The sequence below is a fragment of the Seriola dumerili genome, unplaced genomic scaffold (genome assembly GCF_002260705.1).
Source record: "Seriola dumerili isolate Sdu_G_001 unplaced genomic scaffold, Sdu_1.0 BDQW01000811.1, whole genome shotgun sequence".
Lineage (NCBI taxonomy): Eukaryota > Metazoa > Chordata > Actinopteri > Carangiformes > Carangidae > Seriola > Seriola dumerili.
Window position 1 is genome coordinate 712,620 of NW_019175066.1, and position 25,992 is coordinate 738,611.

Consider the following 25,992-nt stretch of genomic DNA (forward strand, 5'->3'; position numbering starts at 1 on the left):
ATAAAATATAAAGATAAAAAGTAGAAATGTCTTTATACTATGATATATAAATAAAAAAATAGAATATGTAAAGAATTATGTCAGGATAAGTGCCACTACTATTGAAGGTGAAGCTTAAAAAATACAATATAAATATAAATGCATGTGTATGTGGTGTAATTACAGTTTAAAGTTGCACTTGTCTGAAACAGTAGAATAATTGCAGTGAATAGAGATGATGAAATGTTGCACTCCTTCAGTATAAATGGATGATTAAATATAATTATATATATATATACACACATATACAGATATTATTGATATATAAATAAAGATTAAACAAATTAGTCAGATAAAATATGAACCACTTGTGTGAAAGTTTGTCATAATTGCTGTGAAGTCTTGAGTTATGGGTAAAGTGTTTTGTGAAGTCACACTGACCTTTGACCTTTGACCACCAAAATCTAATCAGTTCATCTTTGAATCCAGGTGAATGTTTGGGTCAAAACTGAAGAAGTTCTCTCAAGGTGTTACCGAGACCTGAAGACAACATGGCGTCCGGCTCTGCCTGTCAGCAGCGGCGTGGAGGAATAAAAAGTGACTGTGCCAGTGTTTATTCATGTGAGATGTGGAGATGAGGCTGTTGCAGTGAGAGAACAGATCATCAGGCAGCAGCTGGTTATAAAAAGTCAATTTATTTTTACATTAGAACAACAAACAGGTTAGAGAGCGTCGGGAGGCGGAGAGCGTCTATCAGTCATAAATAAAGACAATGCAGAGACTTGAACTAAATAAATACACAGGGGGGGGGGGGGCTGCAGCAGCTCCAGTGTAGTATCTACAGCTGACCCCCTCCCACACACACACACTCACACACACACACACACACACACACACACACACACTCACACTGGAGGAAAAACGACTGGAGAATGCAGCCAAACGTCAAACAAACAGTCTAAAGCAGGAAAAGTCGCAGTAGTCAAAACAGAAAAACTACAAATCCACAGAGGCCACAGCAGCTCAGGTTCTTAAAGGAACAGTCCCACATTTCCAGACACTCCTTTCTGTGTGTTCTCAAGTCAGAGTTTGGTTTAGGTGCTTCCAGTCTTTATGCTAAGCTAAACTAAGCTAACCATGTCGTGATGATCACTTTGTGTTTGACCGGAGTCAACCAGTAATCGATGATCAGAACAGCTGGAGGTTGTTTTCAGTTGAGTAACTGATGAATCACGTCTCGACTCTGACCACAGAGACGGTGAAATGTGCAACTGTTCCTTTAAGGCTCGTTCTCATTAAACCAGGTGTTGAAGTGACGGAGCTCGTTTGTTCTGCTGCTTTTAAACATTTCATCAGACCCAAGTTCACATTTTCATATCTGAAACAGTGTCCAAGTTATGAGCTGCACCTGTACAACAACACGCGCACACAGCTCGTCACGTCGTCAGGTGATGTCACACTTCCTGTTTTCAAAAGAGGGTCAGAATATTAGGAACACCTCTGAATATAATCGAGTGCAGCACAGAGTGACAGAACTAACATCAAAAACTGAACATCACCAGCAGCATGGCTGTATTAGACTGTACAGGTGTACCTAATAAAGTGGACACTGAGTGTACGTCACAACTGGCTGATCTTCTTCTGTGGTTTTTTTTTGTTTTGTTTTTTTTTTTAAAACAGTTTTCTCAAGATCATTAGTTTAATTAAATGTTGATCACGTCTCAAACTGGGAAATCAGACTGAGGGGGAGCTGTGTGTGTGTGTGTGTGTGTGTGTGTGTGTGTGTGTGTGTGTGTGTGTGTGTTGGTTTGATATCTGGAGATAAAAGATCAACCAGCAGCTGCCAAAATTAAAAATAAACTTTCAAACTGTGTGACAGACTTTTAAAAATCCAATTTTCATTTTCAAGTTCAGTCTCTTCAGAAAAATAAACCTCAGACAAACGTGACGCAGAATTCATGAATTTCATCTGATGAAGGTCAAAAACGTGAAAAAAAAAAAAAAAATCCAAAATCAAATAAATTTTCAGAAACTGAAAGTAAAGTTTCAGTTTCAAATGTTCACGACAGGAAAACTGGACTTTCACATTTTAATTATGTCTCAATTTTAGATCATTTCTGATGAAAATCCTGTTCTCAACATTTTCATCTTTTTTTCATTGACATTTCAATCTTCTGCCAATTTAAAACAACAAGTCCGTTTCATTAATATCAGCAACGTCTTTTATCAGAGAAGATTTAATCTGAATGTGTATTCCAGCGTTTAACATGATCCTTGGATTTTAAAACTTAAATGTTTGTCACACATCACATCTCAATTTGTTGAGTTCATTTTAATTTTGGCAGCCTCGGGCTTCCGTACAGACGTGATAACGAGCCTCACGCAGCTGCAGCCGCCGCGGCCGCTCTGCTTCAGTGAAAACCAGCTGCACTGTTACAAAATATTCATCATTCAAATCAAAAATTTCGTCCCTGAGCAAACAAACGGCCTGATTTCATCTTTTTTTTTTTGTTTGTTTATTGTCAGTGCAAAGCTGAAGTTTCTTTAGTGGTTTTTGCTTCTCTGGATGAAAGGAGACATCAGCTGGAAACTGCTGGGACTCTACGTCTCTACAGGAATGTGTCTGTGCTACAAGTCGCCGTCCGTCCACACAGACGGGAGAAAAATGCCCTGAACATCAGCAGGTCGGAGGAAATCTACGCCACGACTTCTCTACGGGTTTATGAACTCACAGTAGCTGCAACTTTTTTCCAGGTTTGTTTGTTGTTGTTTTTTTTGAGAGTGAAGCTCCTGATGAGGCGAGCAGGTGAGAGGGCGGAGCCTCCAAACATAATGGCGATAACAGTCTGATTCAAAACAAACTCAGACTCCAGAGTTTTACCTCTGAGTAACTTTAACTGGTTTAACATTAATTTAATGTTTGGTTCCTTTTCATGCTGAACTTCATGACCTTTGACCCCTGCCGTCTCTTTACAAACAGCTGGAAACACTTTGATTTGTGTGTTTTTGTGAACGACACACTGCCGGTTCAGACCGCTGTGGCCGACGCTCTCTGGGGTCAGAGGTCACGAAGGAGCGACCCTGGATTATTATCGACGCCGAGTCTGTCCATCAGGAGGGAAACAATCACATCTTCTACATCCCGCCCACCTCCAGCCCCTGAACCAATCAATATGCAGCAGAGTGGACGGCGGTGAGGTCGGAGGGTGCGTTTGGTTCAGTGTCGGGTGCGCTTGGCAGGCGGGGCGGAGCCGCGCTCCGATAGGCCGAGTCTGCCGAGCTCCGAGTGGAAGAACTGCTGCAGGCGGTGACCGGCCTTGGCCTCGTTAGTGTGACGAGGGTTGTACTGAAGACAGTTGGAGAACATCAACTCCACGTCTGAGATGAACTCACCTGAGGAGACAGACAGGTGTCAGGTGTAATGTTAAAGTGTAGCAGGTGCTCTGCCTCACATCAACAGACTGTCGTTAGATGAACTGAGAAGCGGCTGTTGTGTTGATGTGTGCTGCGGGACGTGGACAGGTCCTGGCAGATACATATGTACGTCCTTGTAGACGTGTAGGAACCAACAAACAGAACTGAAGTTCAATCTTTTTTTCCAGGTTCTGGGTTCTTGGCATTTTGGAACTGGGTTTGGATCAAAGACTTTCCTCCTCAGTCAGTTAATTTGGTTCTGCCGTGGGAACACGGATCACATCGAGCTGAAGGAACCATCACACATTGGTTCCTACTGCAGATAACAGACTGATCGACTTAGTGCTTACACACTTTACTGTGTTTCATTATAATGAACTTCCTTTTATAAAATTCTGATCATAAATGATTAAGAAATCTTTAAAATAAATAAATAAAAAAAGAGGAGGAGTCAGGACTAAGGTCTAAAGTGTTTCCTCACCTGCTGTCTGATATTCACAGTTGTTGACCTTCTCTCTGATGGTGCTGAGAGCGATCGGCTTCTTGATGATGTCATAGTAGTCGGGCACCTGCACACAGGTAGACAGAGACTTTCAGCTTTTCAGTTACCAAGAACTTCTGAAGATCCCTGTGAGCACCAAATATTTGGTTCCATCAGGTGTCATCTTGTTCTTTAAGGTTCTCCTCTCGTTGTGGAACCTTCACTGGATCCAGTCGACACCTATAGAAAGTTGTTTTGCGTCTGTTTCCTGTAAAAGTAAAATCAATAGAAATATCCGCAGCTTATTTCAAACTAACTGTGTGTCCGTCTCTTATGTAACTCGACCTGGAGCAAACTAATAAATAGTAATAAACTAACGCGTCTTCCTCACAGACGTCCACTAGTGGACAAAGTTAAAGAGATTTCTGGTGACATTCAAGAGGAACATTGATGTAACCTGCACTTTCCCTCCGTTAACACACTGGAAGGAATCTGTCTTCTGTCTTTGGACTCTATATCTGACGCTTCAGAAATGTTTTGTTCAGCTTCAAAACGACTTTCTCCTGCGCAGCCTCGTCATATTACAGGCCGAGTTTTATATATATATATAAAACTGAACCCTTTCAGAAGGAAGCAGAGTCCTTTATCAGAACATTATCTACCTCATGTAATAGAAAACCTTCTGTTTGTGCTAAATTAATATCATTTTTAAAACATGTTTTTTCTTTTTTACAGAATCATTTTCAGTTTGTGTCGAGGTAGAAATCCCCTGGTGCTGTGGATGTGTTATGTTCCCTTTTTCTGTGTCGAATGTAACGATTAATACAATAATAAAAAGGTGGACAGAGACCGACAGGTGTGTCTGTACCTGAGTCCTGGACACCAGCTTCATGAAGGGCCAGCTGTCCTCGTGTCTGACGAGCTCCACGGTCAGCTGTTCGCAGGCCGACAGCTCGTGGACGCCATGGTTCCTCCCAGAGGAGCGTCGGCTGGAGGAAGACGAGGAGGAGGAGGAAGAGGAGGCGGCTGGGGGGAGGACAGGTCTGGAGGGTTTGGGAGGGGGAGCAGCATCTGGGCGAGGAGCAGAGGAGAGACGTTACTGGTTTATCAAGCAGCAGGATCCAGTTCAGAGACACAGGTGAACTGAGGCACCTGCAGAACCTCAGGAGCAGGTTCCACTTCAGTGCATGTTCTGCTTTTTATCAGTTCAGTTCCACATGAACATGTCAGGACCAGGGAACAATGTTACCTGTCGACAGGTGTTCACTGTGTTTTATTCTACCAGGCTGGATTAGAGAGCAGGTGTGGGATCTCAGCACACCTGTCCCTCCAGTCACCAGGTGATGATTCATGTTTAGTACATTTATTTAGCCCCGCCCCCCATCCCCACAAGTTTGTGACGTATGAAACTCTGGCTGTCTGACAGTAAAGTGCAGCGTGTTGATTGGCTGTTTACCTGTTGGCGGTCTCTTGCGGGACTCGGCCTGACCAGGTGAGGTTTTGGTGTTGCCATTTGGTGCCAGGATCTCGTGGCTCAGACGAGCGCTGTTCCGACTTCCGGAGCGTGGTGGAGCTTTACCGCCGGACGCCACACTGGGCTTCGATGTAGGGGGTGTGGCCTTTTTACCTGAGGACCTGTGATGGGAAAGGAGTAAACTGGGATCAGAGCGACAGTAAACTGGGATCAGAGCGACAGTAAACTGGGATCAGAACTACAACAGATACTGACTTGGAGGCAGATGAGTTTTTCCCTGCTGAGGTGGCATTTTTGGGCGTGGCCTGTTGGCTCTTGGGCGTGGCCTGTTGGCTCTTGCCTTTAGGGGGCGGGGCCTGGCTCCTCTTGGTGCTGCAGAGATTCAGAGGGCGGAGAAGCAGCTGCTGATCATGGTCTTTCTGATGTGACTGACTGATCTGAAATATTTCCACACTCACCTCACGACTACTTCTTCCTCCTCCTCCTCTGACTCTTCCTCCTCCTCTTCTTCTGACTCCTCCTCTTCCTCCTCTGACTCTTCCTCCTCCTCTTCCTCCTCTTCATCCTCCTCCTGTTCCTCCTCCTCGTCAATAGAGGAGCGCTGACGGGACGGGACGCGGCTGGATCTCTGTTTGGGTCGACAGTCCGGACAGAACCAGTCGCCCTCTGGAACCGCCTGAGAGCAGACAGCATGTGTTTAGTGATGACTTCACCCGCTTCAGTAGAACAAGCTTCCAGACAACAGTGTGTAGTGTGACGTTGTTTCCCCCTGGTGGCCGTGTGTTGTTACTGCACCCAGCTGGAAATGATGCTAAAGGTTTGAGGACTGTTCAAGATCATTCATTGGTTTATTTTTTCAGTAGAAGCCTGATCACCATCAGTGAAGTGTGAACTCTCACTGAGGACGGAACAGTGGCTGTCGAGGGTTGTCATGGATACCAAAATGCCTTTTACCCTGTGCATGAGGTGTGGCGCGTACATACCTTGAGGCGGGGCCTCAGGCAGTGGGTGTGGTGTCCTCGGTCACAGCTGTCACACAGCAGCATGTTGTCGGCGTCTCCTTTGCGTCTGCAGATGCGACAGCGAGCGTTGAGGACGGAGCGGGACCAGAGGACGCTCCGCTCCAGACTGGACAGGTGAACAAACACCTGAACACACAGCAGACACAAACTGTTCTGATCATCTGTTTTCTCACAGGCCAATCAAAACCAAACACACCAGCACATTCGCTCGTTTCTGACAGCCAATCAGAGCAGAGCCCTGACTGTGTGGTTTTCTGACCTGAGACAGACTGGAGCAGGACTGCAGAGACTCCCTCCACCGCTCCAACACCGTCTTAATGACTCGACCGCTGTCGCTGCCGTCTGACAGACACAGAGAGGAGAGTTTAAAGCGACATGTTGTTGATCATCGCTGCAGCTGGAGACGTCACTGCTGAGGCTTTCAGACAGAACACGGTTTGCACTGCGCTCGCCGCTCGGGTCACAGCACTGAGGGCGGAGTTTTCCCAAACGTCTAGTGAGACACGTCACTATGAAGCAGGATATTCCCGCTGTGTTTAGAGTTGCACAGCGCTGCGTGGAATTTAATCAGAGCCCGACCGCTGCCGTCGTGCTTTGCTGCTCAGAGCGCAGTGGTTCTCATGTTCTGTCTGAGAGCTTCATATCTCGTTACACAGAAGTCGTACCATCACTGGCCTGGTCCTCGTCTTTCTTCTTGTTCTTCTTTGTCTTCAGGTCTTTCTTTGACTCTTCTTCACCTGTGGGGGGGGGGGGCAGTTGATTGACATATTATCCATTAGAGTGACGGGCAGGGTGAATCAAAGTGACAAAAGGTCTGTTAACAACCTCCCCTCCCTCCCTTTCCCGGCCAGCAGAGACTCACCCAGCGGCGCTTTGAGGAAGCGCCTCTCGATGCCGTGCTCGATGTGAACGAGGGCCTGAGCCAGGATTCGTACTGAGCTGCTCACAACCTGAGGAGTCCCACTGCCGCTGGTCCCACAGGCCGCCACGCCGTCCGACCTCAGCTCCTGGAGTCTGACACACACACACACACACACTTAGTGATTTTGTCCGATGACATCATGGTTATAAAATCAGGTCCAGACTCAGACTCCAGTTTGTCGTCAGTGATCTGATCTGGAAACAGAATCAGATCCAGTATCTGACGTGTTGGTTCTCAGCTTTAAGTAACTGAACCTCACAGACGACGTGCGACGATGTTTTGTTGTGTTCGAAGTCAAATGAATCATAATCGCTGTGAAGTCTTGATAAATGGCTAAAAAGTCTTTTCTGACGTCACCATGACTTTGACCTTTGACCTCAAAAATCTAATCAGCTGATCTTTGTGTCTGAGTGTTTGTGCAGAATTTGAAGAAACTCCCTCGAGGTGTTCCATCACGTTTCAACAGAACTCACGAGAACCCTAACCTACTGAACTCAGCTCTACACCTGTGTGCACCCGAGTGTCCGTACCTGTCTCTGGCTCTCAGGTGGTTCGAGTCCACCTCCATGGCCTCCACTCGTCCGTTCATCCCTCCGCTCTCTCTCCCGTCAGAACACAGCAGCTCGTAGTTTCCTGCTTCCAACGCAGAGCGCCACACCTGTCTGTCCATCACCTGGGCACAGAGAGAGAGAGAGAGAGAGAGAGAGACACAGGTGAGTCGGAGGTCACCTGCTGCGTCCGACTGTCTGTGATCATCGGCAGGTGCGTGCATACCTTCAGAGTTCCCAGAGTTCCCTGGTGGATGCGGTCCTCGATGTCCAGCAGCAGGTCTCTCAGTCTGACCTCCATAAAAGTCTCAGCTGCAGCAATGCATTCTGGGACGGATTGGGACAACTCTGGATCATCTGGACAAACAGGACAGGTGTGTGATTACAAGTGTGCCAAAGGTCACAGTGATACCTGTGTGTATCTACCTGTGTGTGTGTGTGTGTGTGTGTGTGTATCTACCTGTGTGTATCTACCTGTGTGTGTGTGTGTGTGTGTGTGTTGCTGTGTGTATTTATATGTGTGTGTGTGTATCTGTGTGTGTGTGTGTGTGTGTGTGTGTGTGTGTATCTACCTGTGTGTCTGTATTTGCTGCTGTCACAGTTCTGCAGCAGCTGTTGCAGCCTCTCTCTCTCCTGCAGCAGCGCCTCCTTCAGGCCGCTCTCTCTGTGACCTCGAGGGTTCAGAGCCTCGATCAGCTGATCCACCTCTTCCACTGAGCTGTAGAAAGACCATTGGTTGGGACGGTTGACTGGCGGGCCACAGGTGTGGAGGGGGGCGGGGCTTGAGCCAGTGCTGCACAGGAGGAAAGTTTGATGTGATTAAGAGTTCTCTGGACGCAGGAGCTGAGAAACAGAACCACAATAAAACTGTCACCCACCTTCCCTCCGCTGGCTCGTCCTTGACGACCTCCTCGTCCTCCATCTTGGTTGTTGTGACGTGTGCAGGTTTCGGTTGTGGCTGCAGCATGTCCTCCGTCAGGCCGAAGCAGTCGTCCTCCACAAACAGAGCGGAGGCCGAGGGGAGGAGCCAGTATCGGCGGTACAGCCGGTCTCGGCCCAGGGGCAGCAGACAGGTGCAGGCCGCCGCCTTCTGGATCCGCTCCTGCAGCTCTCGAACCTGCGGGTGGAGGTGAACGGGGCGATCAGACCACACGCTGACTGCTTCTACCATGCTCCTGCTCTGTGGTTTGTCTTTGTGTGTAAATAGGAACTCCACACTAAAGCAGGATTTATACTCGGACCTAGCTGCGTGTCGGGAGGTCGTTAGCTTCAGAAAGCTGCTCCCTCCACACCTGTCTGACCTCGAACCAGTGTGTGTCCGAGACCGACGACCCCACAATGTGACGGCCCCTCAGTACTCCTCTACCTGAGCACGAGGGTCCTGGGGACATGATGTTAACGTGGACGTCTCCCTGTGTAAACGACCCCAGCTGTTTCCTCTGATCACCTTTGTGCAGTTTGTTTTGATTCCTGTCAGTAAGTTTATTCTGCAGCAGCAGAGATCAGAAACCAGGATCAGGTGTTTACATGTCAGAGTGTCCAGGTTTCTATCAGAGCACTGGACACATGAGCGAGATGCTCCAGACACCTGATCGTTAGCAGGATACTGGTGCAAGACACCTACAAACACCTGACTGACAGGTGCTCAGAGAGTCTGAGGGTGAAGAAGAGAGGGGAATGAATGTCCCCTCCAGCGGTGAAGGTCTCACCTCTAAACAACAATCTGTTTATCGATTGGCTTATTGATTTGTCCCATGGTGATAATCAGATGTAAACTCTGTGTTTCTGACCTTCTCTTGCTCTTTCTCCAGCTCCTCTGCCGTCAGGCCGGTGGGGGGGCAGGACTGGGGTTTGGGGTCAGAGGTCGTCTGTTGCTGCTGCTGTTTTTCTTTCTGGTTGACTTTAGCTGGAGGAGAGAGGACAGAGTCATGACTCAGCAGAACGGAGAGAAGAATGAAAACTGCGTGTTGTGTTGACCCGTCCGGGCCTCCGTAGAAAACAGTCGAGGAATGATTTAACGTGAAGCACCTTTCATCTTCTTCTTGTTGGAGGAAGAGTTGTGCTCCTCGTCTTCCTCAGTGTGTTGATGAGTCTCCCTGCAGACAGAAACATGTGAACATCCTCTCACTCGACGTTTCCTTTCTGCTGAACATTCATCAGCATCACAGCGTTTCTCGTTCCTCTACCTGTTTGTTTGGTGTCCTCCCTTCGCTTCCTGCTCCTTCAGTTTCTCCTCCTGTTCCTTCAGTTTCTCCTCCCTCTCCTTCAGCCTCTGCTCCTGCTCCCTCAGCTTCTCCTCTTTACGAAGGCGAACCCTGAAGAAGAAGAGGAGGAGGACACGTCAGGAAGATCTGACCTTCAATATGACCTGTGTGTGTGTGTGTGTGTGTGTGTGTGTGTGTGTGTGTGTGTGTGTGTGTACCTGTGTGCAGCCTCCTCTCTCTCTCTGCGGTGTTGTTCAGCTCTGATCTCCCTCAGCTCCTGTCTGGCTCCTCTCTGCTCCTCCACACAGTCTTCAATCACGTCTCTGCTGGACGCCAACGTCAGGAGTTTCCCCACCAGAGCCTGCAGGATCCTCAGCTTCTCCCCTGCACACATCAATAACTGATCAATAACTGATCAATACACATCCAGAGCCTGCAGGATCCTCAGCTTCTCCCCTGCACACATCAATAACTGATCAATAACTGATCAATACACATCCAGAGCCTGCAGGATCCTCAGCTTCTCCCCTGCACACATCAATAACTGATCAATACACTCTCCTCACACACATACAGTACAATCGACACCTATCAACACCTGTTTAAATTGATCCGTATTGATCATTATCACCTATAGATCCCTACATAAACGAGCTGGTATCTGATTGGTTGATTGCTGACCTGGTGTCAGGTCGTACACCGCCGTGCACGACAGCCTCTTCAGCAGCGCCGGCTCGGCCAATCGCAGCTCGACACACGGGTCGTCCATCAGAGTGAACCCGCCCTGCTTCTGGTAGCGGAGCTTGGCGTTGCCGTGGTTACAGTCCGCGCCGGACGCCAGGATGTGCAGCCGCAGGATCTCGGACAGCGTGCAGCTGTCCAGGTCCAGCTGCTTCAGGCCGCAGCCCTGATGCAGCTGAGGCCACGCCGCGGCCAATGAGGCGACGGCGCTCAGAGCCGACTGGGTGGGATCAGAGTCGTCGTCCAGGGCCTCAGACAGGTCTGGACACAACATATACACACACATTAATACACATTATACACCTCATTTTATAAAGGCCACAGGAAACAGGGATGGACGCTAATATTTCTGAGCACTGGCCCCACAGGTCAGAAGCTACATGTCACAGCCCAACGTTAGCTTCCCTTCACCGGGAGGTGCTAACGTTAGCTTCCCCTCACCCGGAGATGCTAACGTTAGCTTCCCTTCACCCGGAGGTGCTAACGTTAGCCTCCCCTCACCCGGAGGTGCTAACGTTAGCCTCCCCTCACCCGGAGGTGCTAACGTTAGCTTCTCTTCACCCGGAGGTGCTAACGTTAGCTTCTCTTCACCCGGAGGTGCTAACGTTAGCTTCCCTCATGTGTCATATTCTACCGCTCAGACTCCTGCTTCCTTTCACTCCTAATTTTCATTTAGTTTTTTCATCGTCCACGTTTGAGCTGGTTCCTCTTTAATCACATTAGCAGAACGGCAAAAAAACATACTGCGATTATTTCTGACCAGGGATGGATCGGTACCGAAACCTGGTATTATATGCGCTACCTTTTTAAAGACTGTGTATTGCCGTCTTTGTAAGGCCCAGTTTAACTGTTTGAAGGTTCAGGTTAGAATCTGGTTCAGGTTTAGAGTTAGGACCATGAAATACACGCCGTCTTTCTGTCTCTGACCTTCAGCCTGGTCTTTGGCCACCTCCTCCTGCTCCTCGTCCAGAGCCTGAAAGATGGCCGACAGGAAGAAGAACAGCAGCTCACACAGAGGACCTTCGGGATCAGAACCCACCAGAGCCTCCTCTAGAACCTCTGTGGAGAGACAGAACATCCGTTACAGCAAACACAACACCTGTTAGAACAAACAACCTAAGAGAACATCTGTTAGAACCAAGAAGAATCTGTTAGAAGCCGCTTCACCTCAGTCCTGTTCCAAACCGGATCTATTCACGTTACTATGACCAGTGGAACCTACAGAACCTTACTGAACCTCCTTTTGGAACCTCTGTGAGAAAACACTGAACTTTCTGAATCTTTATTTCAAACTTGTTTAATAAAAACCTGCAGAACCTCTTAATGGAACAAACTCAAAATTACAAGAAGCAGCTGGACATCAGAACCACGAGAACCAAGAGAAACTCAAATAGAACAAAGTACACCTGTAAAATCTCCATTAGAACCCATTTTGAAATCAACCAACCCTTTAGAACATTTGTTTAATTAAGCTAACAATGACCTACAGGACCTCCGCTAGAACCCCTGGTATCTCTACTGGATCCATCTACCTTTCCTGTTCCTCACACTGGCACAGGACCAGAACCACAGCACCAGAGTAAGAAGAGAACCCTATGCTGTACCACAGTGTTCTGGTCCAGTTTGTCCCAGCAGAGTTTCAAGTGATGTCATTCTCACCCAGAGAGATTCCATCAGGGAACTCGTCCTTCAGGTCGAAGACCTCGCCGAAGGCCCGCAGGAACTCCAGAACCATCAGAGCTTCTCCAAAGAGCTCTGCTGGAAGACGGGTTCTCACTGGAACCGGACTGGGCAGCTCCTGGAAGAACCAACACACACAAAGTAATGAACACTTAGGGATATGATTGTCTGGATTCACAGTTTGAGTCTGGGGCTGCGAAATTTATCAGTGACTAATAATTCAATAGATTGATCTCAATATTTGAATTTTCAATGAAAACATGAAATGATGAATTTCATATAAGTTATAAATCCTGAGAAACGATATAAATAACTTATATATATATATATTTAGTATTTTCATTATTACTTCTTTGTCCTTACTTGGTTTTAAATTACTATGCTTTGATTCGCACTGTTTAAAACAGTCAAGGTTTCCATGTTTTGTTACCATGGCTACATGATGTGTGCAGTTTCTATGGTCGACTGAAAAATCCTCCTATATTAGTTTTCATCAGTACTGAATAGATTTATTGATCCCTGATCGGTTATGGTCCCAGTCCTGTGTGAGTTTACAGGCGGTGCGTTCACTGACCTTCAGGTCTTCACACTCCATGTCTTCTCTGGGTTTGTTCCACAGTTTCAGTCGTTCAGCGTATTTCTTCTTCTCCTCCTTCAGCTTCTCTCGTTCCTGTAAATTTGAGTCACAAAAAAGAAAAAGTCTCAACGTCTGAACGGACAGATTTTATTTTAGGTACAGAAGAAGAAAGATCCGAAAACTCACCCTCTCCTTCTCCCGCTTCCTGCGCTCCTTCTCCTCCCTCCTCCTCTGCTTCTCCTCCTCAAACTTCCTCCTCTGCTCCTCCTTCATCTTCTCCTTGTCCTCCCTCTCCCTCCTCTTGGCCTCCTGCGCCTCCTCCTTCTCCTTCTTCAGTCGAGCTTTGTCCTGAGCTGCAGCGGACATCTCCTCCCTCTGCTGCAGCAGCTTCAGCTTCTCCTCCGCCGCCTTCAGCAACGACGAACCCGCCTGAACACATGACGCGCTTCAGTCCTCAGCGATAATCAGATATCAGACGTTTTACTGATCACACCACATTTATGGCTTAAACGTTTCTCCTCCAGAAATGTCATTAAATCTTCTTTATTACTTATTTTAAATCATTAAAATGAAAGCCAGAGTTTCAGTTTTCTAAAGTTATTTTTGGGCATTTTATGCTTTAATTTGAAAGGACAGTGTAGAGAGACAGGAAGTTGAGGGCCAGAGAGAAGGGGATGACATCAAGCAAAGAGTCGAACCAGAGACTGGCTGCTCTGGGATCTGTGCCCCAAACACTTGATATCAGGTCGCCCAGTTTGTTTTTTACATCTGTGTTTATGAACAGAACAAACAAGACGCAGCTCATTAATCAGTGACCTTTAAAAAAGGTGCTGGTTGGTACATTATTCAGCTTTAGACAGAGCCAGGTTAGCTGTTAGCTTCACATGCCTCCTGTGCTTGTGATAAGCTAGACTAACCACACCCCGACTCCAGCTCTGAACTGAACTCACAGATAAGAGGTTCACATGATCCATCTGAACATCTCACTGTCAAAAAGTGAGAGAGTAAGGACGAGAGTGTCAGTGTGGAGGTGGTAGTTAGTTACAGGGAAGTGAACTGATACAGAAAAGCTCAAATTGAACAGTGTCTTCTTTATGTACCACAGAAGAAGAGCAGGAGGAGGGAACGACTTTATTATCAGAGCAGCAGTGAAGGTTGAAACCTTCACTGCTGCTGATAATAAAGCTGTTGTTCATGCAGCAAATGTTTTGACCTCTTAAGTTTTGTACTTAATGCACCACCAGATAATAGCAAGGAGGTCAAAGGTCATCCTGTCTGCTGCTCACTTCACACTAATTAAATAAAGTTCAGTAAAAGCAGCTTCAGATTTGAAACAGGCTGTTGATGGACACTGATCCCAGCTGGAAAAAACTTAAAGCTCCTCCAGTGTGACGGTCTGTGTCCATGTGTAGTGTGATTATAGATCAGCTCTAGCTTCTATATTAATACTGTGACAGTATCAAAGCCTCAGTCCACAGAGAAATGCACACAGCCTGTATTCAGAAACTGAGCCTTAAAACCAGCCGTCAGGACTTCTGGAACTTTGTGATGTCACAACAAAGCAGTCACCAAGCCCCGCCCACCTGGACCCACCATCCAAACCTTGCAGGATTTGGTTTCTCTGAGTGTTTTTACCTGAAATCTGCTATATTTTTATTGATCAGTCAGAAAACAGTCAGCCAATCAGAAGAGAGGCTCAGAGCCTCCTCTCTTCTGATTGGCTCACAGACCTGTTGTTACTAGAGCAGAGAGAGAAGAGAGGGGAGATGAAAAACTACACATGGTTTTTATATCTTCTGATGGATCAACAAAATAAAACTAATATGGAACTTTAAACAGACACTCTCAGTTTGATGATGTCATAAGTGTTGTGTCACTTCCTGTCAGGATACAGCAGTAAACCATGTTGACATCTTCATGTACTGACTGATGAAACACTATCCTGAGACATTTGGTATGTGGTATGGATTTGGGACAGTCATTAAATCACAGCCGTCACTCTCACCTGACCAGGTGAGCCACGCCCTCCACCTTTAGGGGGGGGGCTGAAGGGGAACAGGGGGGGCTCATCGGGGAAGAACTGAGAGAAGGTCTGTTCAGACAGTTGGTACTTCATCACTGTGGAGGGCTGAGGCACAAAGAGGCGTCATTAACCAAGTGTAGACGACAACACAGGATCCTTCTGAAGGCTTCAAATTAACACACATCAGGTGGTTCTGTTTAACATTATTTCACTAACACTGATGATCATTTGTACATTTAGCTCCATTCAGTACAGAACCAGTCGTCAGCTGCATCTCCAACAACTTCAGGAGCCGGTTTCACAGACAGACTTTGACTCTTCATCTGTCTGAAGTCTGACTGTTTATGTCTGAGTTCATCTGTTGCACAAAGCAGTTTAGTTCCTGATTAGTTTAAGATGGACTGTGGTACAATGAATTCTGGGTAAATTAATTACTTTTTTTTTTCCAATATAAAAAATGGCCGACTGAGGAACCACATCCAACCGCTCAGCTCTATTTACCCAAGGAGAAAATGTCTTTTGGAAGAATTCAACAACTACAGGACGTTTTACTTGAAGAGTGAAACAATAAAAACAGAAAAAAAAAAAAAAAAATCTGACTTGGTTCCTTAAAACTCTTTCCCTTCTCGCTGATCTCTACATAACAATGTTAGCAAACTACAAATCATAACCCATGTTTTCTGTTGTTGGGTGCTACTGGTCAGTGCAGGTATAACTGATTGTTACCATGGCAACATTGGTCTTAGACCTGACTTAGCCTGGGGGGTAAGGTGTCTAATGCTTTTCTCTTAAAATGAGTCAGTCTTATTTTTGTGAAACAGTGACTAACATCAGACTGATCTGGGCCGACACGATGATGAAAGGAGAGTTTCTATTGTGGAATTCAGAAACAGATGAACACATGAATACTGACGTCACACCGCGTCAACCTGATGATGCAATCTGACTCTTCCAGAGCAAGAGACGATTGTCTGCACATCTCTCTTGAATGACTGAATATCACTTTGTGTTTTCACTTGTCATCATTTCTTCTTTTTGATATGATGCAAATAAACAACCAAGTAAACAAATACACACAGAGGAGATCTGGTTAATATGATAAATGAGGTCATCACGGTGTTGTGGGTTATTTTTGTTGTTCTCACCTTGAGTGCGATGGTCCCGTTCTGAGGTTCACAGTGCTGTTTGAAGAGCAGCTTCAGTCGCTCTTTGGACAGAGTCGTCTTCCTACGACTGAACAAACAAACAAACAAACAAACCTCACGTTATATTAAAGGGGATTTTTGTATTTGTTTTCTCCCAAGCTTCATCCAAGACCAGAGGTTATAATACGTCCTTTGAGCAGCTACTTCTTCAGGCCAGACTGGATGATAAAGTGACTTAGTATCAGAAAGCAATTATACAATCGAACCGGGGCAAGGCTAGGTGGTTAGCACGCTAACGTCAGCAGAAGAAAAAACAATAGAACAGAACAGCAAATTACAGAAATAGAAGCTAAGCATTGGTTCTTCTTTCCACCTCCTGAAACAGCTGTTGGTGAGTAAAGGAGTGAAGTTTGATGCTGAACTCACAACATTTCTTCTAGACTGGTCAGTAAACAGATGCTAATGCTAATGTTAGCTATGTAGATATAGCTAAAACTTACAAATAGCTCCTTTAAAGTTATAATCTGTAACTTTTCCACATTTAAGCATCTTCTAAATGATGTTTATTCATGTTTGTTGTATTTTTTCCCAAATGAAAATGTAGACTGTTTTTCTACACCATGCAATTCTTATTCAATAAAACATACTTCACAAAAAGAGATTTTTATTTCTTATTTTCCCAGTTACTGCAAACTCTGAACTTCCTCTACGTCATCATCTTGTCCTCAGAAATTCACTGATTCAGCATTAAGGTGAATGAAACTTAACACTTCCTCCAGAACTTTCACATTAAAAGTCTTGCAAGCTTTCCTCTAAGAGGTAGAGCTCCTCACCTGATCTGATTGGCTTTGACAGTGAACGGCTCGCTGTGTTCATCCTTCATCATCCTTACTGTGTATTTAAACACTGACGGACTCAGAGGCTTCTTCTTCTTCCTGCTGAGACACACACACACACACACACTTATGTGACATGTGACCTCGGACATGTGCAACCTGCTCAGAACACTGCAGGCTTTAATGTTTTCCTTCACCAGAACCCCTTGACCTTTGACCTACTGACCCGTTGACCTGTGATGTGGGACTCTGGAAGGCCTTGCCCTCGTCGTCGCTGTCACTGATAACGATGGTGTCTCCATCGGCCGGCCTGGTGTGGCCGTTAGCGCTGGAATGAGGCGAATTAACCTGCAGGATCTCACACATATGTCTACACACACACACACACACACACACACACACACACACACACACACACACACACACACGGTGATGGTGGAGACACAGTCAAAGCTGTTATAATTATTGCACTTAATATTTTTCAGGTATTAGTTTATTAAAACATCGTCTGTTTGGATCTGATCCCGTCTTTTCAGAAAGGTGAGGAGCAGCCAATCGTCTCACACCTGAGAGGAGCTTTCAGCAGGTGTGGACAGTAACAAACTACATTTACTTTAATATCTGTTCTTTACTTGAGTATTATTTTTGATGTCTGCAGTGTATCATGATGTTCAGACCATCACTGCCTAAAAACAGGAGGATTCTCTATGAAGTTCTGCAGCTTCTGTTTCTCTGGTTTCTAAGTGGATTTCTGGAGCTTTATTCTGGAGGGACATTAGAGATAATGAGATCATAAGGAAGTGAAGTCAACTGAACCAGATCAACATGTGGTTCAGGTCTGAGGGTTCAGGTCAGACCCAGTCAGGACTCTGATTTTTACATAAAAACTGAAGAAAACTTAAAAACATGATGATTCTCGGGCAAAAATTCTGCAGCTTCTTTTTTCTCTGATTTCAAAACATTTACCTGCAACAGACATTAGATATATTCAGATCTAAAATCATATTGAGTCTGTGTGTTTAGATTAAACCAAGTCATGACTGAGAGGACGTTAAGGGGTGATTTAATAAGCAGAGCTCAGTCTGATGATCCTGACAGACCCCTCCCCTCACTACCTGGCTCCGTTGCGTCCTGCGACGTCGACCGTCTCTCCAGGGAAGAATCGGTCCTTGACGAAGGTGTAGACGTCCTCGCAGAGCTCCGTCAGTCTGCAGCGTCGGCTCAGAGCAGCCAGGTGGAGCAGAGGCACCACCAGAGACTGAGGGAAGCTCTGAAGACTCTGCTTCGCCCGCCGCTCACTCTCCACCGCCTCCAGGTAAGTGAGGCCCGCTCGACCCGTCAGAGCACAGCTCCACACCAGACTGTTACACAGGATGGTCCTCTCGAAGAACTCACTGTGGAGGAGGAGGAAGAAACACGGTTACGTCAGGGTCAGCCGTGGACCAAGTGTGTGTGTGTCTCCTGTATTCATTTTACATTCAGGCTACGTCTACACGACTACATTTTCATTTTAAAACAGCATTTTCAAGCAAAATCCAGCTCCGTTCAGACTTACACCTGAAAACACATAAATGACCATTCAACTACACTGAGCATGTGCGAGCCGGTGAAAACAGGAAGTAAATTGTCTAATCTGCAGTTGATTAGTTGCAAAAAATCCTCTGAACGAGGAACAACAAAGACAGTTGTAGCGTTACAATAGAGAATGTAAGTGAACAACAGCTGCTAACAAAGACAACAAGGTCAGTAACACTGTAATTCATTATCATGCTGTATTCACCACTGGTAGTCCAGGCTGACGAGAGCCAATCAGGAGAGACTGTGGGTGTGACATCACAATTTCCAAAAGGTCTCAGTTTCTCTCCATCCAGACTACAACACAACCCCAGAGTTTTCAAAATAAAACACAACCCCATAGTTTTCAAAATAAAACACAACCCCAGAGTTTTCAAAATAAAAACAGGTGAAAGTCTCAGTTTTAGAGGCTTGAAACGCTGGAGTCGACTGGACAGAGGAGGAAACGTAGGAAAAGTGATGTTCTATAATAAAAATGTAGCAGTGTGGACGTCGCCTCAGTGTCACAGCGTTTTTAAAAAGGTGATTTAACAACACTTTTCAACACATTTCTCAGGTTGCGATTCTGAAAATACTAAAAACTGAAATGACAAGAAAACAAACATTACTGCAACTGAAAATACAGAATAATGTCAACTTCCCTCCTTCTCTCTCTCAGAATTAAGGCAAAAAAAATAAAGAAAAAAAGTGATGAACCTGCTGGACTCATTAGTTATTCAACACTTTTAACTTCAAAAGTCAAAATTGGGCATTGAACAACAAAAAGTCCCAGTCAGGTTCATCAATTTTTAGTGTCCCCTGGAAACACTTCCGTTATGTTGTCAGTATTTGTCGCACATGTTGTCAAATTGATGAAGATGAAGATGTTTGTGTGATTGTCTATTTGAATGCGTTTTCTTAAGTTGCAGTGCGTTGAGCTCTCAGGCCAACGTACATATCTCCATCTGGATAAATTCAACAGAGGAACAGTACACACCACTTGGTTTCCACACTCTAATGTTGTTGTTTCAGTTTCCTGTTGTTTTCCTTTTAATTTTGTTTATTTTTTTTATATTATTTTTTTTTTAACTACTTAAATTTTTCCACAAACACAGTGAAAAATATTTGCTTATTCTTCACCCTGATACAATTTTGTGTCCTGACTGATTTCAGGTTAAAGGAGCTTCAGTCTCAGAGGAACAGCTGATCAGTGCCTCATGTTGTGGTTTTATTCACGTCACAAACTAATCACTTCCTCTCTGACGTTTAACTCTGACCAAACTCTCCTCAACTCTCTCTGTGCGGTTAAAACAGGTGTAACTGCCCTTTAAGCGCACCTGAGCAGGTGTGCTTAACAGTATAGACTGACAGCAGGCCTGTTCCTACCGAGCTAACGGCTAACACCCGCAGAGCTAACCACCGGCTAGCCGCTAATCCACTTTAGCTCACTTAGCTAGCTCACTTAGCTAGCTGACTTAACGTTACACCTGCCCCGAACAGTAGAGACCACCCCCGACACCCGCCAGGTGTTTTACCCCTGGTCTGCTACCTGTGGAGGGAGACTTTGACATGTTCGTGAACCGGCAGAAGTTTTACTTTTCCTCCAGAACAAAGTTGGCTTTTGTTTATCTTGTCTGGAAGTTTGCCAGCGAACCAACTGTCAGTCAGGACATCATTCAAACTTCACTCCGCCGGCTCCAACGGCTCTTTAACCCGACCCACACCTGACACAGGTGACCCGAGAGCTACTTACTCGTAGGTCCTGAAGATTTCGTGGGTGATTTTACAGAGGAAGACCTCCTCGTCCGGCCGCAGGTCCGCCGGAGGTCTCTGTCGGATGAACGCTTTTCTGTGGAGAAGCGGCATCTCTCAGCTCCGCTTCCACCGGCCGCACTCTGACGGGAAAAAAAGGAGGGAAACTGGGTCACAAAGACCGAATATCAGACACAAACTCGGACAGCACACATCAAACTCAAGCCTCGGATCGAAACCCGAGTCCTGAAGAGAAAGTAGCGGAGAGGAAACCGAGCAGGAGGGGAGAGGAGGAGAGCGGGTCTTTTGTTAGACGCGGTGATAATCTGCCCACATGGAAACGTGCTCCTCACTGTCTGAACTCACACATTCAAACTCTTTGACCCCCCAACAACGAAAACACACACAACCCCCCCAACCGACACTCACTATAACAAAACAGCAACGGCTTTCTGACGGTCTACACCGAGTTGTGTAACGATGAACAGATAATCCGCGGTACAAACTGGAGAAGAAGTCCCCGGGCTGAAAGCTCCTCACTGGCGGCTTGTTGACCAAGTTTTTATCTACTTCACGGACCGAGCCGAAGCTGGGAAATTTCACTGTCTGAAAATCTTAATGGTTGTGTAAGTCTGATCTTGTGGGTTTTGGACTGAAGGTCGAACTGAAAAAAATAAGCAGTTTATGGACATAATGTTGGACATGAGAACTAAACATGGACAGAGACAAGTGATAATAATAATCATGATAATGTGGCTGCTACAAACAGGCAGTCCATCATGAATTCATCTGGATTAGCTGATTATTTTCAGGTCTATAAAATGTCATGAATGAATAATAGATAGTGAATAATGTCAAATCACTGTTTCAATTAATTTGTTGTTTTAGTGAAATGAAAAAAAAACACTAAAAGGGGAGATTTACACTTTTAACCTGGAACCAGCAAATATTTATTATATGTGCTTGAAAACATGATGATCAAAATAGGTCAATCCTACAGCTACAGTCACAGAGTTACAAATAATCATTGTGTTTAGTCATCAACTAATCAGATGATTAATTTCTCAGTTAACTGACTAATTATTTTGTCTATAAATTGTCATAAAATAGTTTACAATGTAGATCTCAGTCTCACTCAGACCAGGTGACGTCTTCAAATGTCTTGTTTTGTCCGACCAACAGCCCAAAGCCGAAGAGATCAAAGAGAAAAGCAGAGAAGACGCTGGAGCTTGGTAATAGCTGACATCATAGCTTTAAATAATATACTTAAATAGTTCATTTATTTTCAAAATAAATAATTAAAACCACTAAATAATACAAGTAATTTCAAATGAGTACTACAGTTAGAGTATTTATTGTTAATTTGTTGACAATTTTAATTGTTTATGGTTTAATGCTGCAACTAACAATTATTTTCATTATCAATTAGTCTGTCAAGCATTTTCTTGATTAATTGTCTGGTTTATTTTGGTTTATTTTGGGGTTTTTTCAAGTTTAACAGTAACTCGTTAAAGTTAAATTACAGGCTCATACCATAAACAGAAGTTTACAAGCAAGAAAGAAGAAGAAGAAAAGTTGTGTGCTGTTATGGAAATAACATGGTCCCTGGTCATGCGCCATTTTTTACCTCAAAAAAAGTTCAGTTATCTTTTCAAAATCTCATCTAACTCTTCTCCCTCATTTAAAATCAATAAACTGACCGACTCTCTGAACAGTTTTCTATAAGTCCCCTGAACGCACCACACTCGGTGAGCAGGTGGGCGGGACTTCACGGTCCTCCACGGCCGCCGGTTGGTCGGCCGTCCCGCCACTCCTCCAATCCCAGCCAATGGTTGCCCTGGAAACGGCCCCTGCTGTGTTGCGAGAGAAGCTGAAGCGACCGCGGTGATGAAACGGAACGATGACGTCAGAGGAGTGAGCGGCAGGAAGCAGCGATGGTAGTGACACATACAAGTGAGTCACGGCAGGAGGTGATGCGTCATCAGAGAGGAGCTGGTGAAGCTGCTTATTATGTTGTGACCAGGTATTTGGAGAACCCTGGCTGAGATGTAAGGCCAGCAACAGCCACAGACACACCTGCCTGCGGTCCACGGCTCCCTCAGTTAGTCTAGAAACATGATGGTACCTGGAGACCAAATCAAACCGTGAAATAAAAATATTTAAAGGCAGATTCAGCAGGAACCTGGAAACTGTTATCAGTGTGCTCCATGTAAACCAGATCTCCAGAGTGAGATCGAAACCAGGTTCCTAATGTGCTGCCAGATGACCAAGATCGGTTATAACCAGTTCCTCGAGTTTGTGTCAACAAATCCAATAACAAACAAGAAAATGTGTTTAATTCATTTATGTGATATTGTCAAAATATAATCAAGTGTGTAAATAAACAAACACTTTACTCACATATAAACATGTAATAAGTAAATAACAGATAGAAACATTTCCTCTTCACTCTTCCTTTAAGGACATAAATTATATTATTACAGATCTGATCTGCAACCATTAGTTTTAATAACCAGTTCATCATTTCAGTGATTTTTATCAATCAAATTAAAAAAGGTGTTTTCAGCCTCTCAAATATGAAGATTTCCCTGTTTTTCCACTATTTCACGATCAATCAGATCAATTAAATATAATAAAAATAATCTTTACTTGTGGCTTTAAAATCCAGCTGTGTTTTATTATACTGTCCTTCACTGTCAGCAGACCAGAACAGTCCGGACCAGTTCAAACCAGACCAGAACAGTCCAGACCAGTTCAAACCAGATCAGGAATCAAATGGGTCCAGACCAGTTCAGACCAGCTAAAATTGGTCCAGTCCAGAAAAGTCCAGACCAGTTCACATGACCCTGTACAGGTGGATCTGTCTGAGGGCGTCGGGGTCTGTGTCTCTGCCCAAGTAAACGTTGTAATCCACGGGAAGTTCCTCCACCCAGCCGGACCGCAGCGCCTCCTGGTGGATACAATTTAATTCCATCAATATAATGACACAGGGATTTTTCAATAATGTGGTCGACTGAGAACTGGTCTAAAGAACGTGGACCCAGACGTAGACCCAGTGTCAATATCTGCTACTCTGGTAAAAAAAGAAAAAGAAGAAGCCGGTGGACATCAAAAAACTTCAACTCCCAAGGTGCATTTCACTACCAACCACCCAGTTACAGAGCTGCACATTCGCAGTGAGCTGAAGCTTCAGGTGACGGCGGGTCAGTGGAGTCGTGAAGTGCATTTCCATTTCCTGTTACTGAAGAGAACCTCTCCTGGCAGACACCTGCGAATACTACAATACCCATTAGCCCCAGGTGCCGTTGCCATGGAGACAAAGCTAGTTAGAGGTGTGAATTCACTTTGTCATTGCAGTTGTCAACAAAACAGAAATTAAAAGTGAACTGCTTCCTGCTGTAGATATCTGCTCTGTGATTGGATGGTTGGTGGTGAAATGCACCTTGGGGGTTGTAGTTTTTTAATGTCCACAGGCTTCTTGTAGCTTGAGCTGCTGATGTTTTGTTGCGATGTGGCAAGAGAGTTTCATATTGAGTCTCTTACGTTAGAACTGACACAAATATATCCAGACTTTCAAAAGCAGCAACTCGTCCATATGGAATAAGCCTCAGTGTGTGAGATGTTTTAGATGGGACACATGGGACATCAACCATCAGTGATCTCTGTACAAACAGTTTCAAATCATTTCAGGAACTGAAAGAATCAGAGTGAGGAGCCGACCCCTACAGGACCTGTGTTCAGTGTTATCATTTCCTCAAACACCCAGAGAGCTGAACTGAAAGCAGCAGGTTTCATTATGAACTGTTCGCTGGCAGCAGCTTCTCACACGTTAGGTTCAGTTTTCCCAGGTTTTTTTTTAATGACAGTAAACGCAGCGTCTCTGCTGGACATTAGAGGACGTTCTCAGACGTATGATGATGAATAATACGACTTCACTGATGTTTTCTGTTTGTTAGCTGACACACAGGAAGACACTGAAGTGATGATGACGACTCAGATGATATGGAGTAATCCTCAGGGTCCCAGGGGGCCTCCCGGGGCTCTGGGGCCTCCCGGGGCTCTGGGGCCTCCCGGGGGTCTGGGGCCTCCCGGGGGTCTGGGGGTCTGAGTTGGGGATCCGCTCTAGAGTGTGTGTCAGTGTGAGTTTTACCTGCAGAGCGTCCAGACTCTCCTGAAGACTGGGAACAGTCACCAACAGAGATCCTGTCTTTCTGAAGTTCTGCATGATGAACCTCCACGCTCTGAACACACACACACACACACACACACACACACACACACACACACACACACACACACACACACACACACACAAACAAGTCTTGTTTTGATCCACTCCTGTTTGCTCTGTGAAAGTTTCAAATTAAAAGCCCTGTAGTATTTTCATGGACATTTCTGAACAGGGCTTTTATTGTGAAACATTTGCTGGTATAACATATACAGGACTCAAACCCGGCTTTTAATTGGCTCCTGGTTTTTATTTGAGGAAATAGTAGTTTGTGTCTCCTCTGTGTGTGTGTGTGTGTGTGTATTAGTGTGTGTGCGTGTGTATGTGCATGTATTAGTGTGTGTGTGTGTGTGTGTGTTGTGTGTGTGTATTAGTGTGTGTGTGTGTGTGTGTATTACTGTGTGGGTGTGGTGTGTGTGTGTGTGTATTACTGTGTGGGTGTGGTGTGTGTGTGTGTGTATTACTGTGTGGGTGTGGTGTGTGTGTGTGTGTATTACTGTGTGGGTGTGGTGTGTGTGTGTGTGTATTACTGTGTGGGTGTGGTGTGTGTGTGTGTGTATTACTGTGTGGGTGTGGTGTGTGTGTGTGTGTATTACTGTGTGTGTGTGTGTGTGTGTATTAGTGTGTGTGCGTGTGTGTGTCCTCACCTGACTTGCTCGCTGGGCTCCATGAAGAACTCGAAGACGTTGTTCATGACCAGAACATCGGTGTTCTGCAGCAGAACATCCTGCGTGCAGACGTCAGCATGGAGAACCTGCAGCAGAGTCCACATCAGAACCGGACCAGACCACGACTGTCATCAGTCATACACCACACACACACACACACACACACACACACACACACACACACACACACACCAACCTTAACTCTGTCGTTCAGTCTGTACTTCTGCAGCATGTTGTTCTGCAGCTGGACAAACTCCTCACTGAGCTCCAGGCCGAGCAGGCGAGAGGCCGAGCTGTACACGTAACCCTGAACGCACCACAGGCACACAGATACACACATTAACACAGATAAACAGTAACACATTATCTACATACAAATGTTACGTTCAGTTACTTTGGTTTATTTTTCTGTCGGTACGATGAGCTGCTTGACGAGGGTTTGTTTTCACCCTCGTCTCTTCACTTGTCAGGAGGATTTCACAGAAATTACTGGACTGATTTGCAGTACACCTGGTGGAGGGATGGGACCTGGTCCAGGAAGAACCCGGACCTGGTTAAAGGGGCGGAGCCAGGATTTTCTTTTTTAATTGCTTTCCTTAACAATTTTAGTTTTGCTTTGGCGAAGGTGTGTCCTCCAGGGGGCGCTGCAGGTCTCTATACTCTGTGTCTTCACTCTGCACTTACTGAACATGTTGTGAACAACTTTCACAGGTTTTTTGTTCAGTGTAAAAGGGGCTCAGGAAT

At 45.4% G+C, this 25,992-nt stretch overlaps 2 protein-coding genes across 2 annotated transcripts in view; both read right to left on the reverse strand.

Annotated features, from left to right (window-relative positions):
* Positions 1–851: 851 nt before the first annotated feature.
* Positions 852–20,870, reverse strand: baz1a (bromodomain adjacent to zinc finger domain 1A). The gene is made up of 30 exons (XM_022766146.1): positions 20,782–20,870; positions 20,354–20,495; positions 18,162–18,440; positions 17,273–17,416; positions 17,044–17,148; positions 16,211–16,298; positions 15,048–15,170; positions 13,229–13,471; positions 13,040–13,135; positions 12,445–12,583; positions 11,713–11,844; positions 10,726–11,046; positions 10,263–10,428; positions 10,027–10,155; positions 9,869–9,936; positions 9,631–9,746; positions 8,719–8,957; positions 8,413–8,633; positions 8,067–8,197; positions 7,823–7,965; positions 7,233–7,384; positions 7,036–7,107; positions 6,630–6,712; positions 6,332–6,496; positions 5,807–6,024; positions 5,604–5,720; positions 5,331–5,509; positions 4,743–4,945; positions 3,875–3,962; positions 852–3,372 (listed from the first exon to the last, which is right to left on the reverse strand). The coding sequence occupies exons 2-30, from the start codon at positions 20,464–20,466 to the stop codon at positions 3,197–3,199; spliced, it is 4,449 nt and encodes a 1,482-aa protein (XP_022621867.1). The 5' UTR covers positions 20,467–20,495; positions 20,782–20,870; the 3' UTR covers positions 852–3,196.
* Positions 20,871–22,739: 1,869 nt separating this feature from the next.
* LOC111237171 overlaps positions 22,740–25,992 on the reverse strand; it is a 6,776-nt gene continuing 3,523 nt past the window's right edge. The window contains exons 5-8 of the mRNA XM_022766151.1: positions 25,445–25,555; positions 25,228–25,334; positions 24,503–24,593; positions 22,740–23,302 (exon numbers count right to left, since the gene is read on the reverse strand). Of these exons, the coding sequence (XP_022621872.1) occupies positions 23,189–23,302; positions 24,503–24,593; positions 25,228–25,334; positions 25,445–25,555 (423 nt within the window). The 3' untranslated portion in view covers positions 22,740–23,188. The remainder of the gene's footprint in view (positions 23,303–24,502; positions 24,594–25,227; positions 25,335–25,444; positions 25,556–25,992) is intronic.

Excerpts from the sequence above, each read along its gene's own strand:
- baz1a (XM_022766146.1), bottom strand. The coding sequence starts at position 20,466 with ATGCCGCTTCTCCACAGAAAAGCGTTCATCCGACAGAGACCTCCGGCG. Across the intron at positions 15,171-16,210 it reads ACGGGACCATCGCACTCAAG|CCCTCCACAGTGATGAAGTA; the intron begins GTGAGAACAACA and ends TTTGTGCCTCAG. Across the intron at positions 13,136-13,228 it reads GGAAGCGGGAGAAGGAGAGG|GAACGAGAGAAGCTGAAGGA; the intron begins GTGAGTTTTCGG and ends TCAAATTTACAG.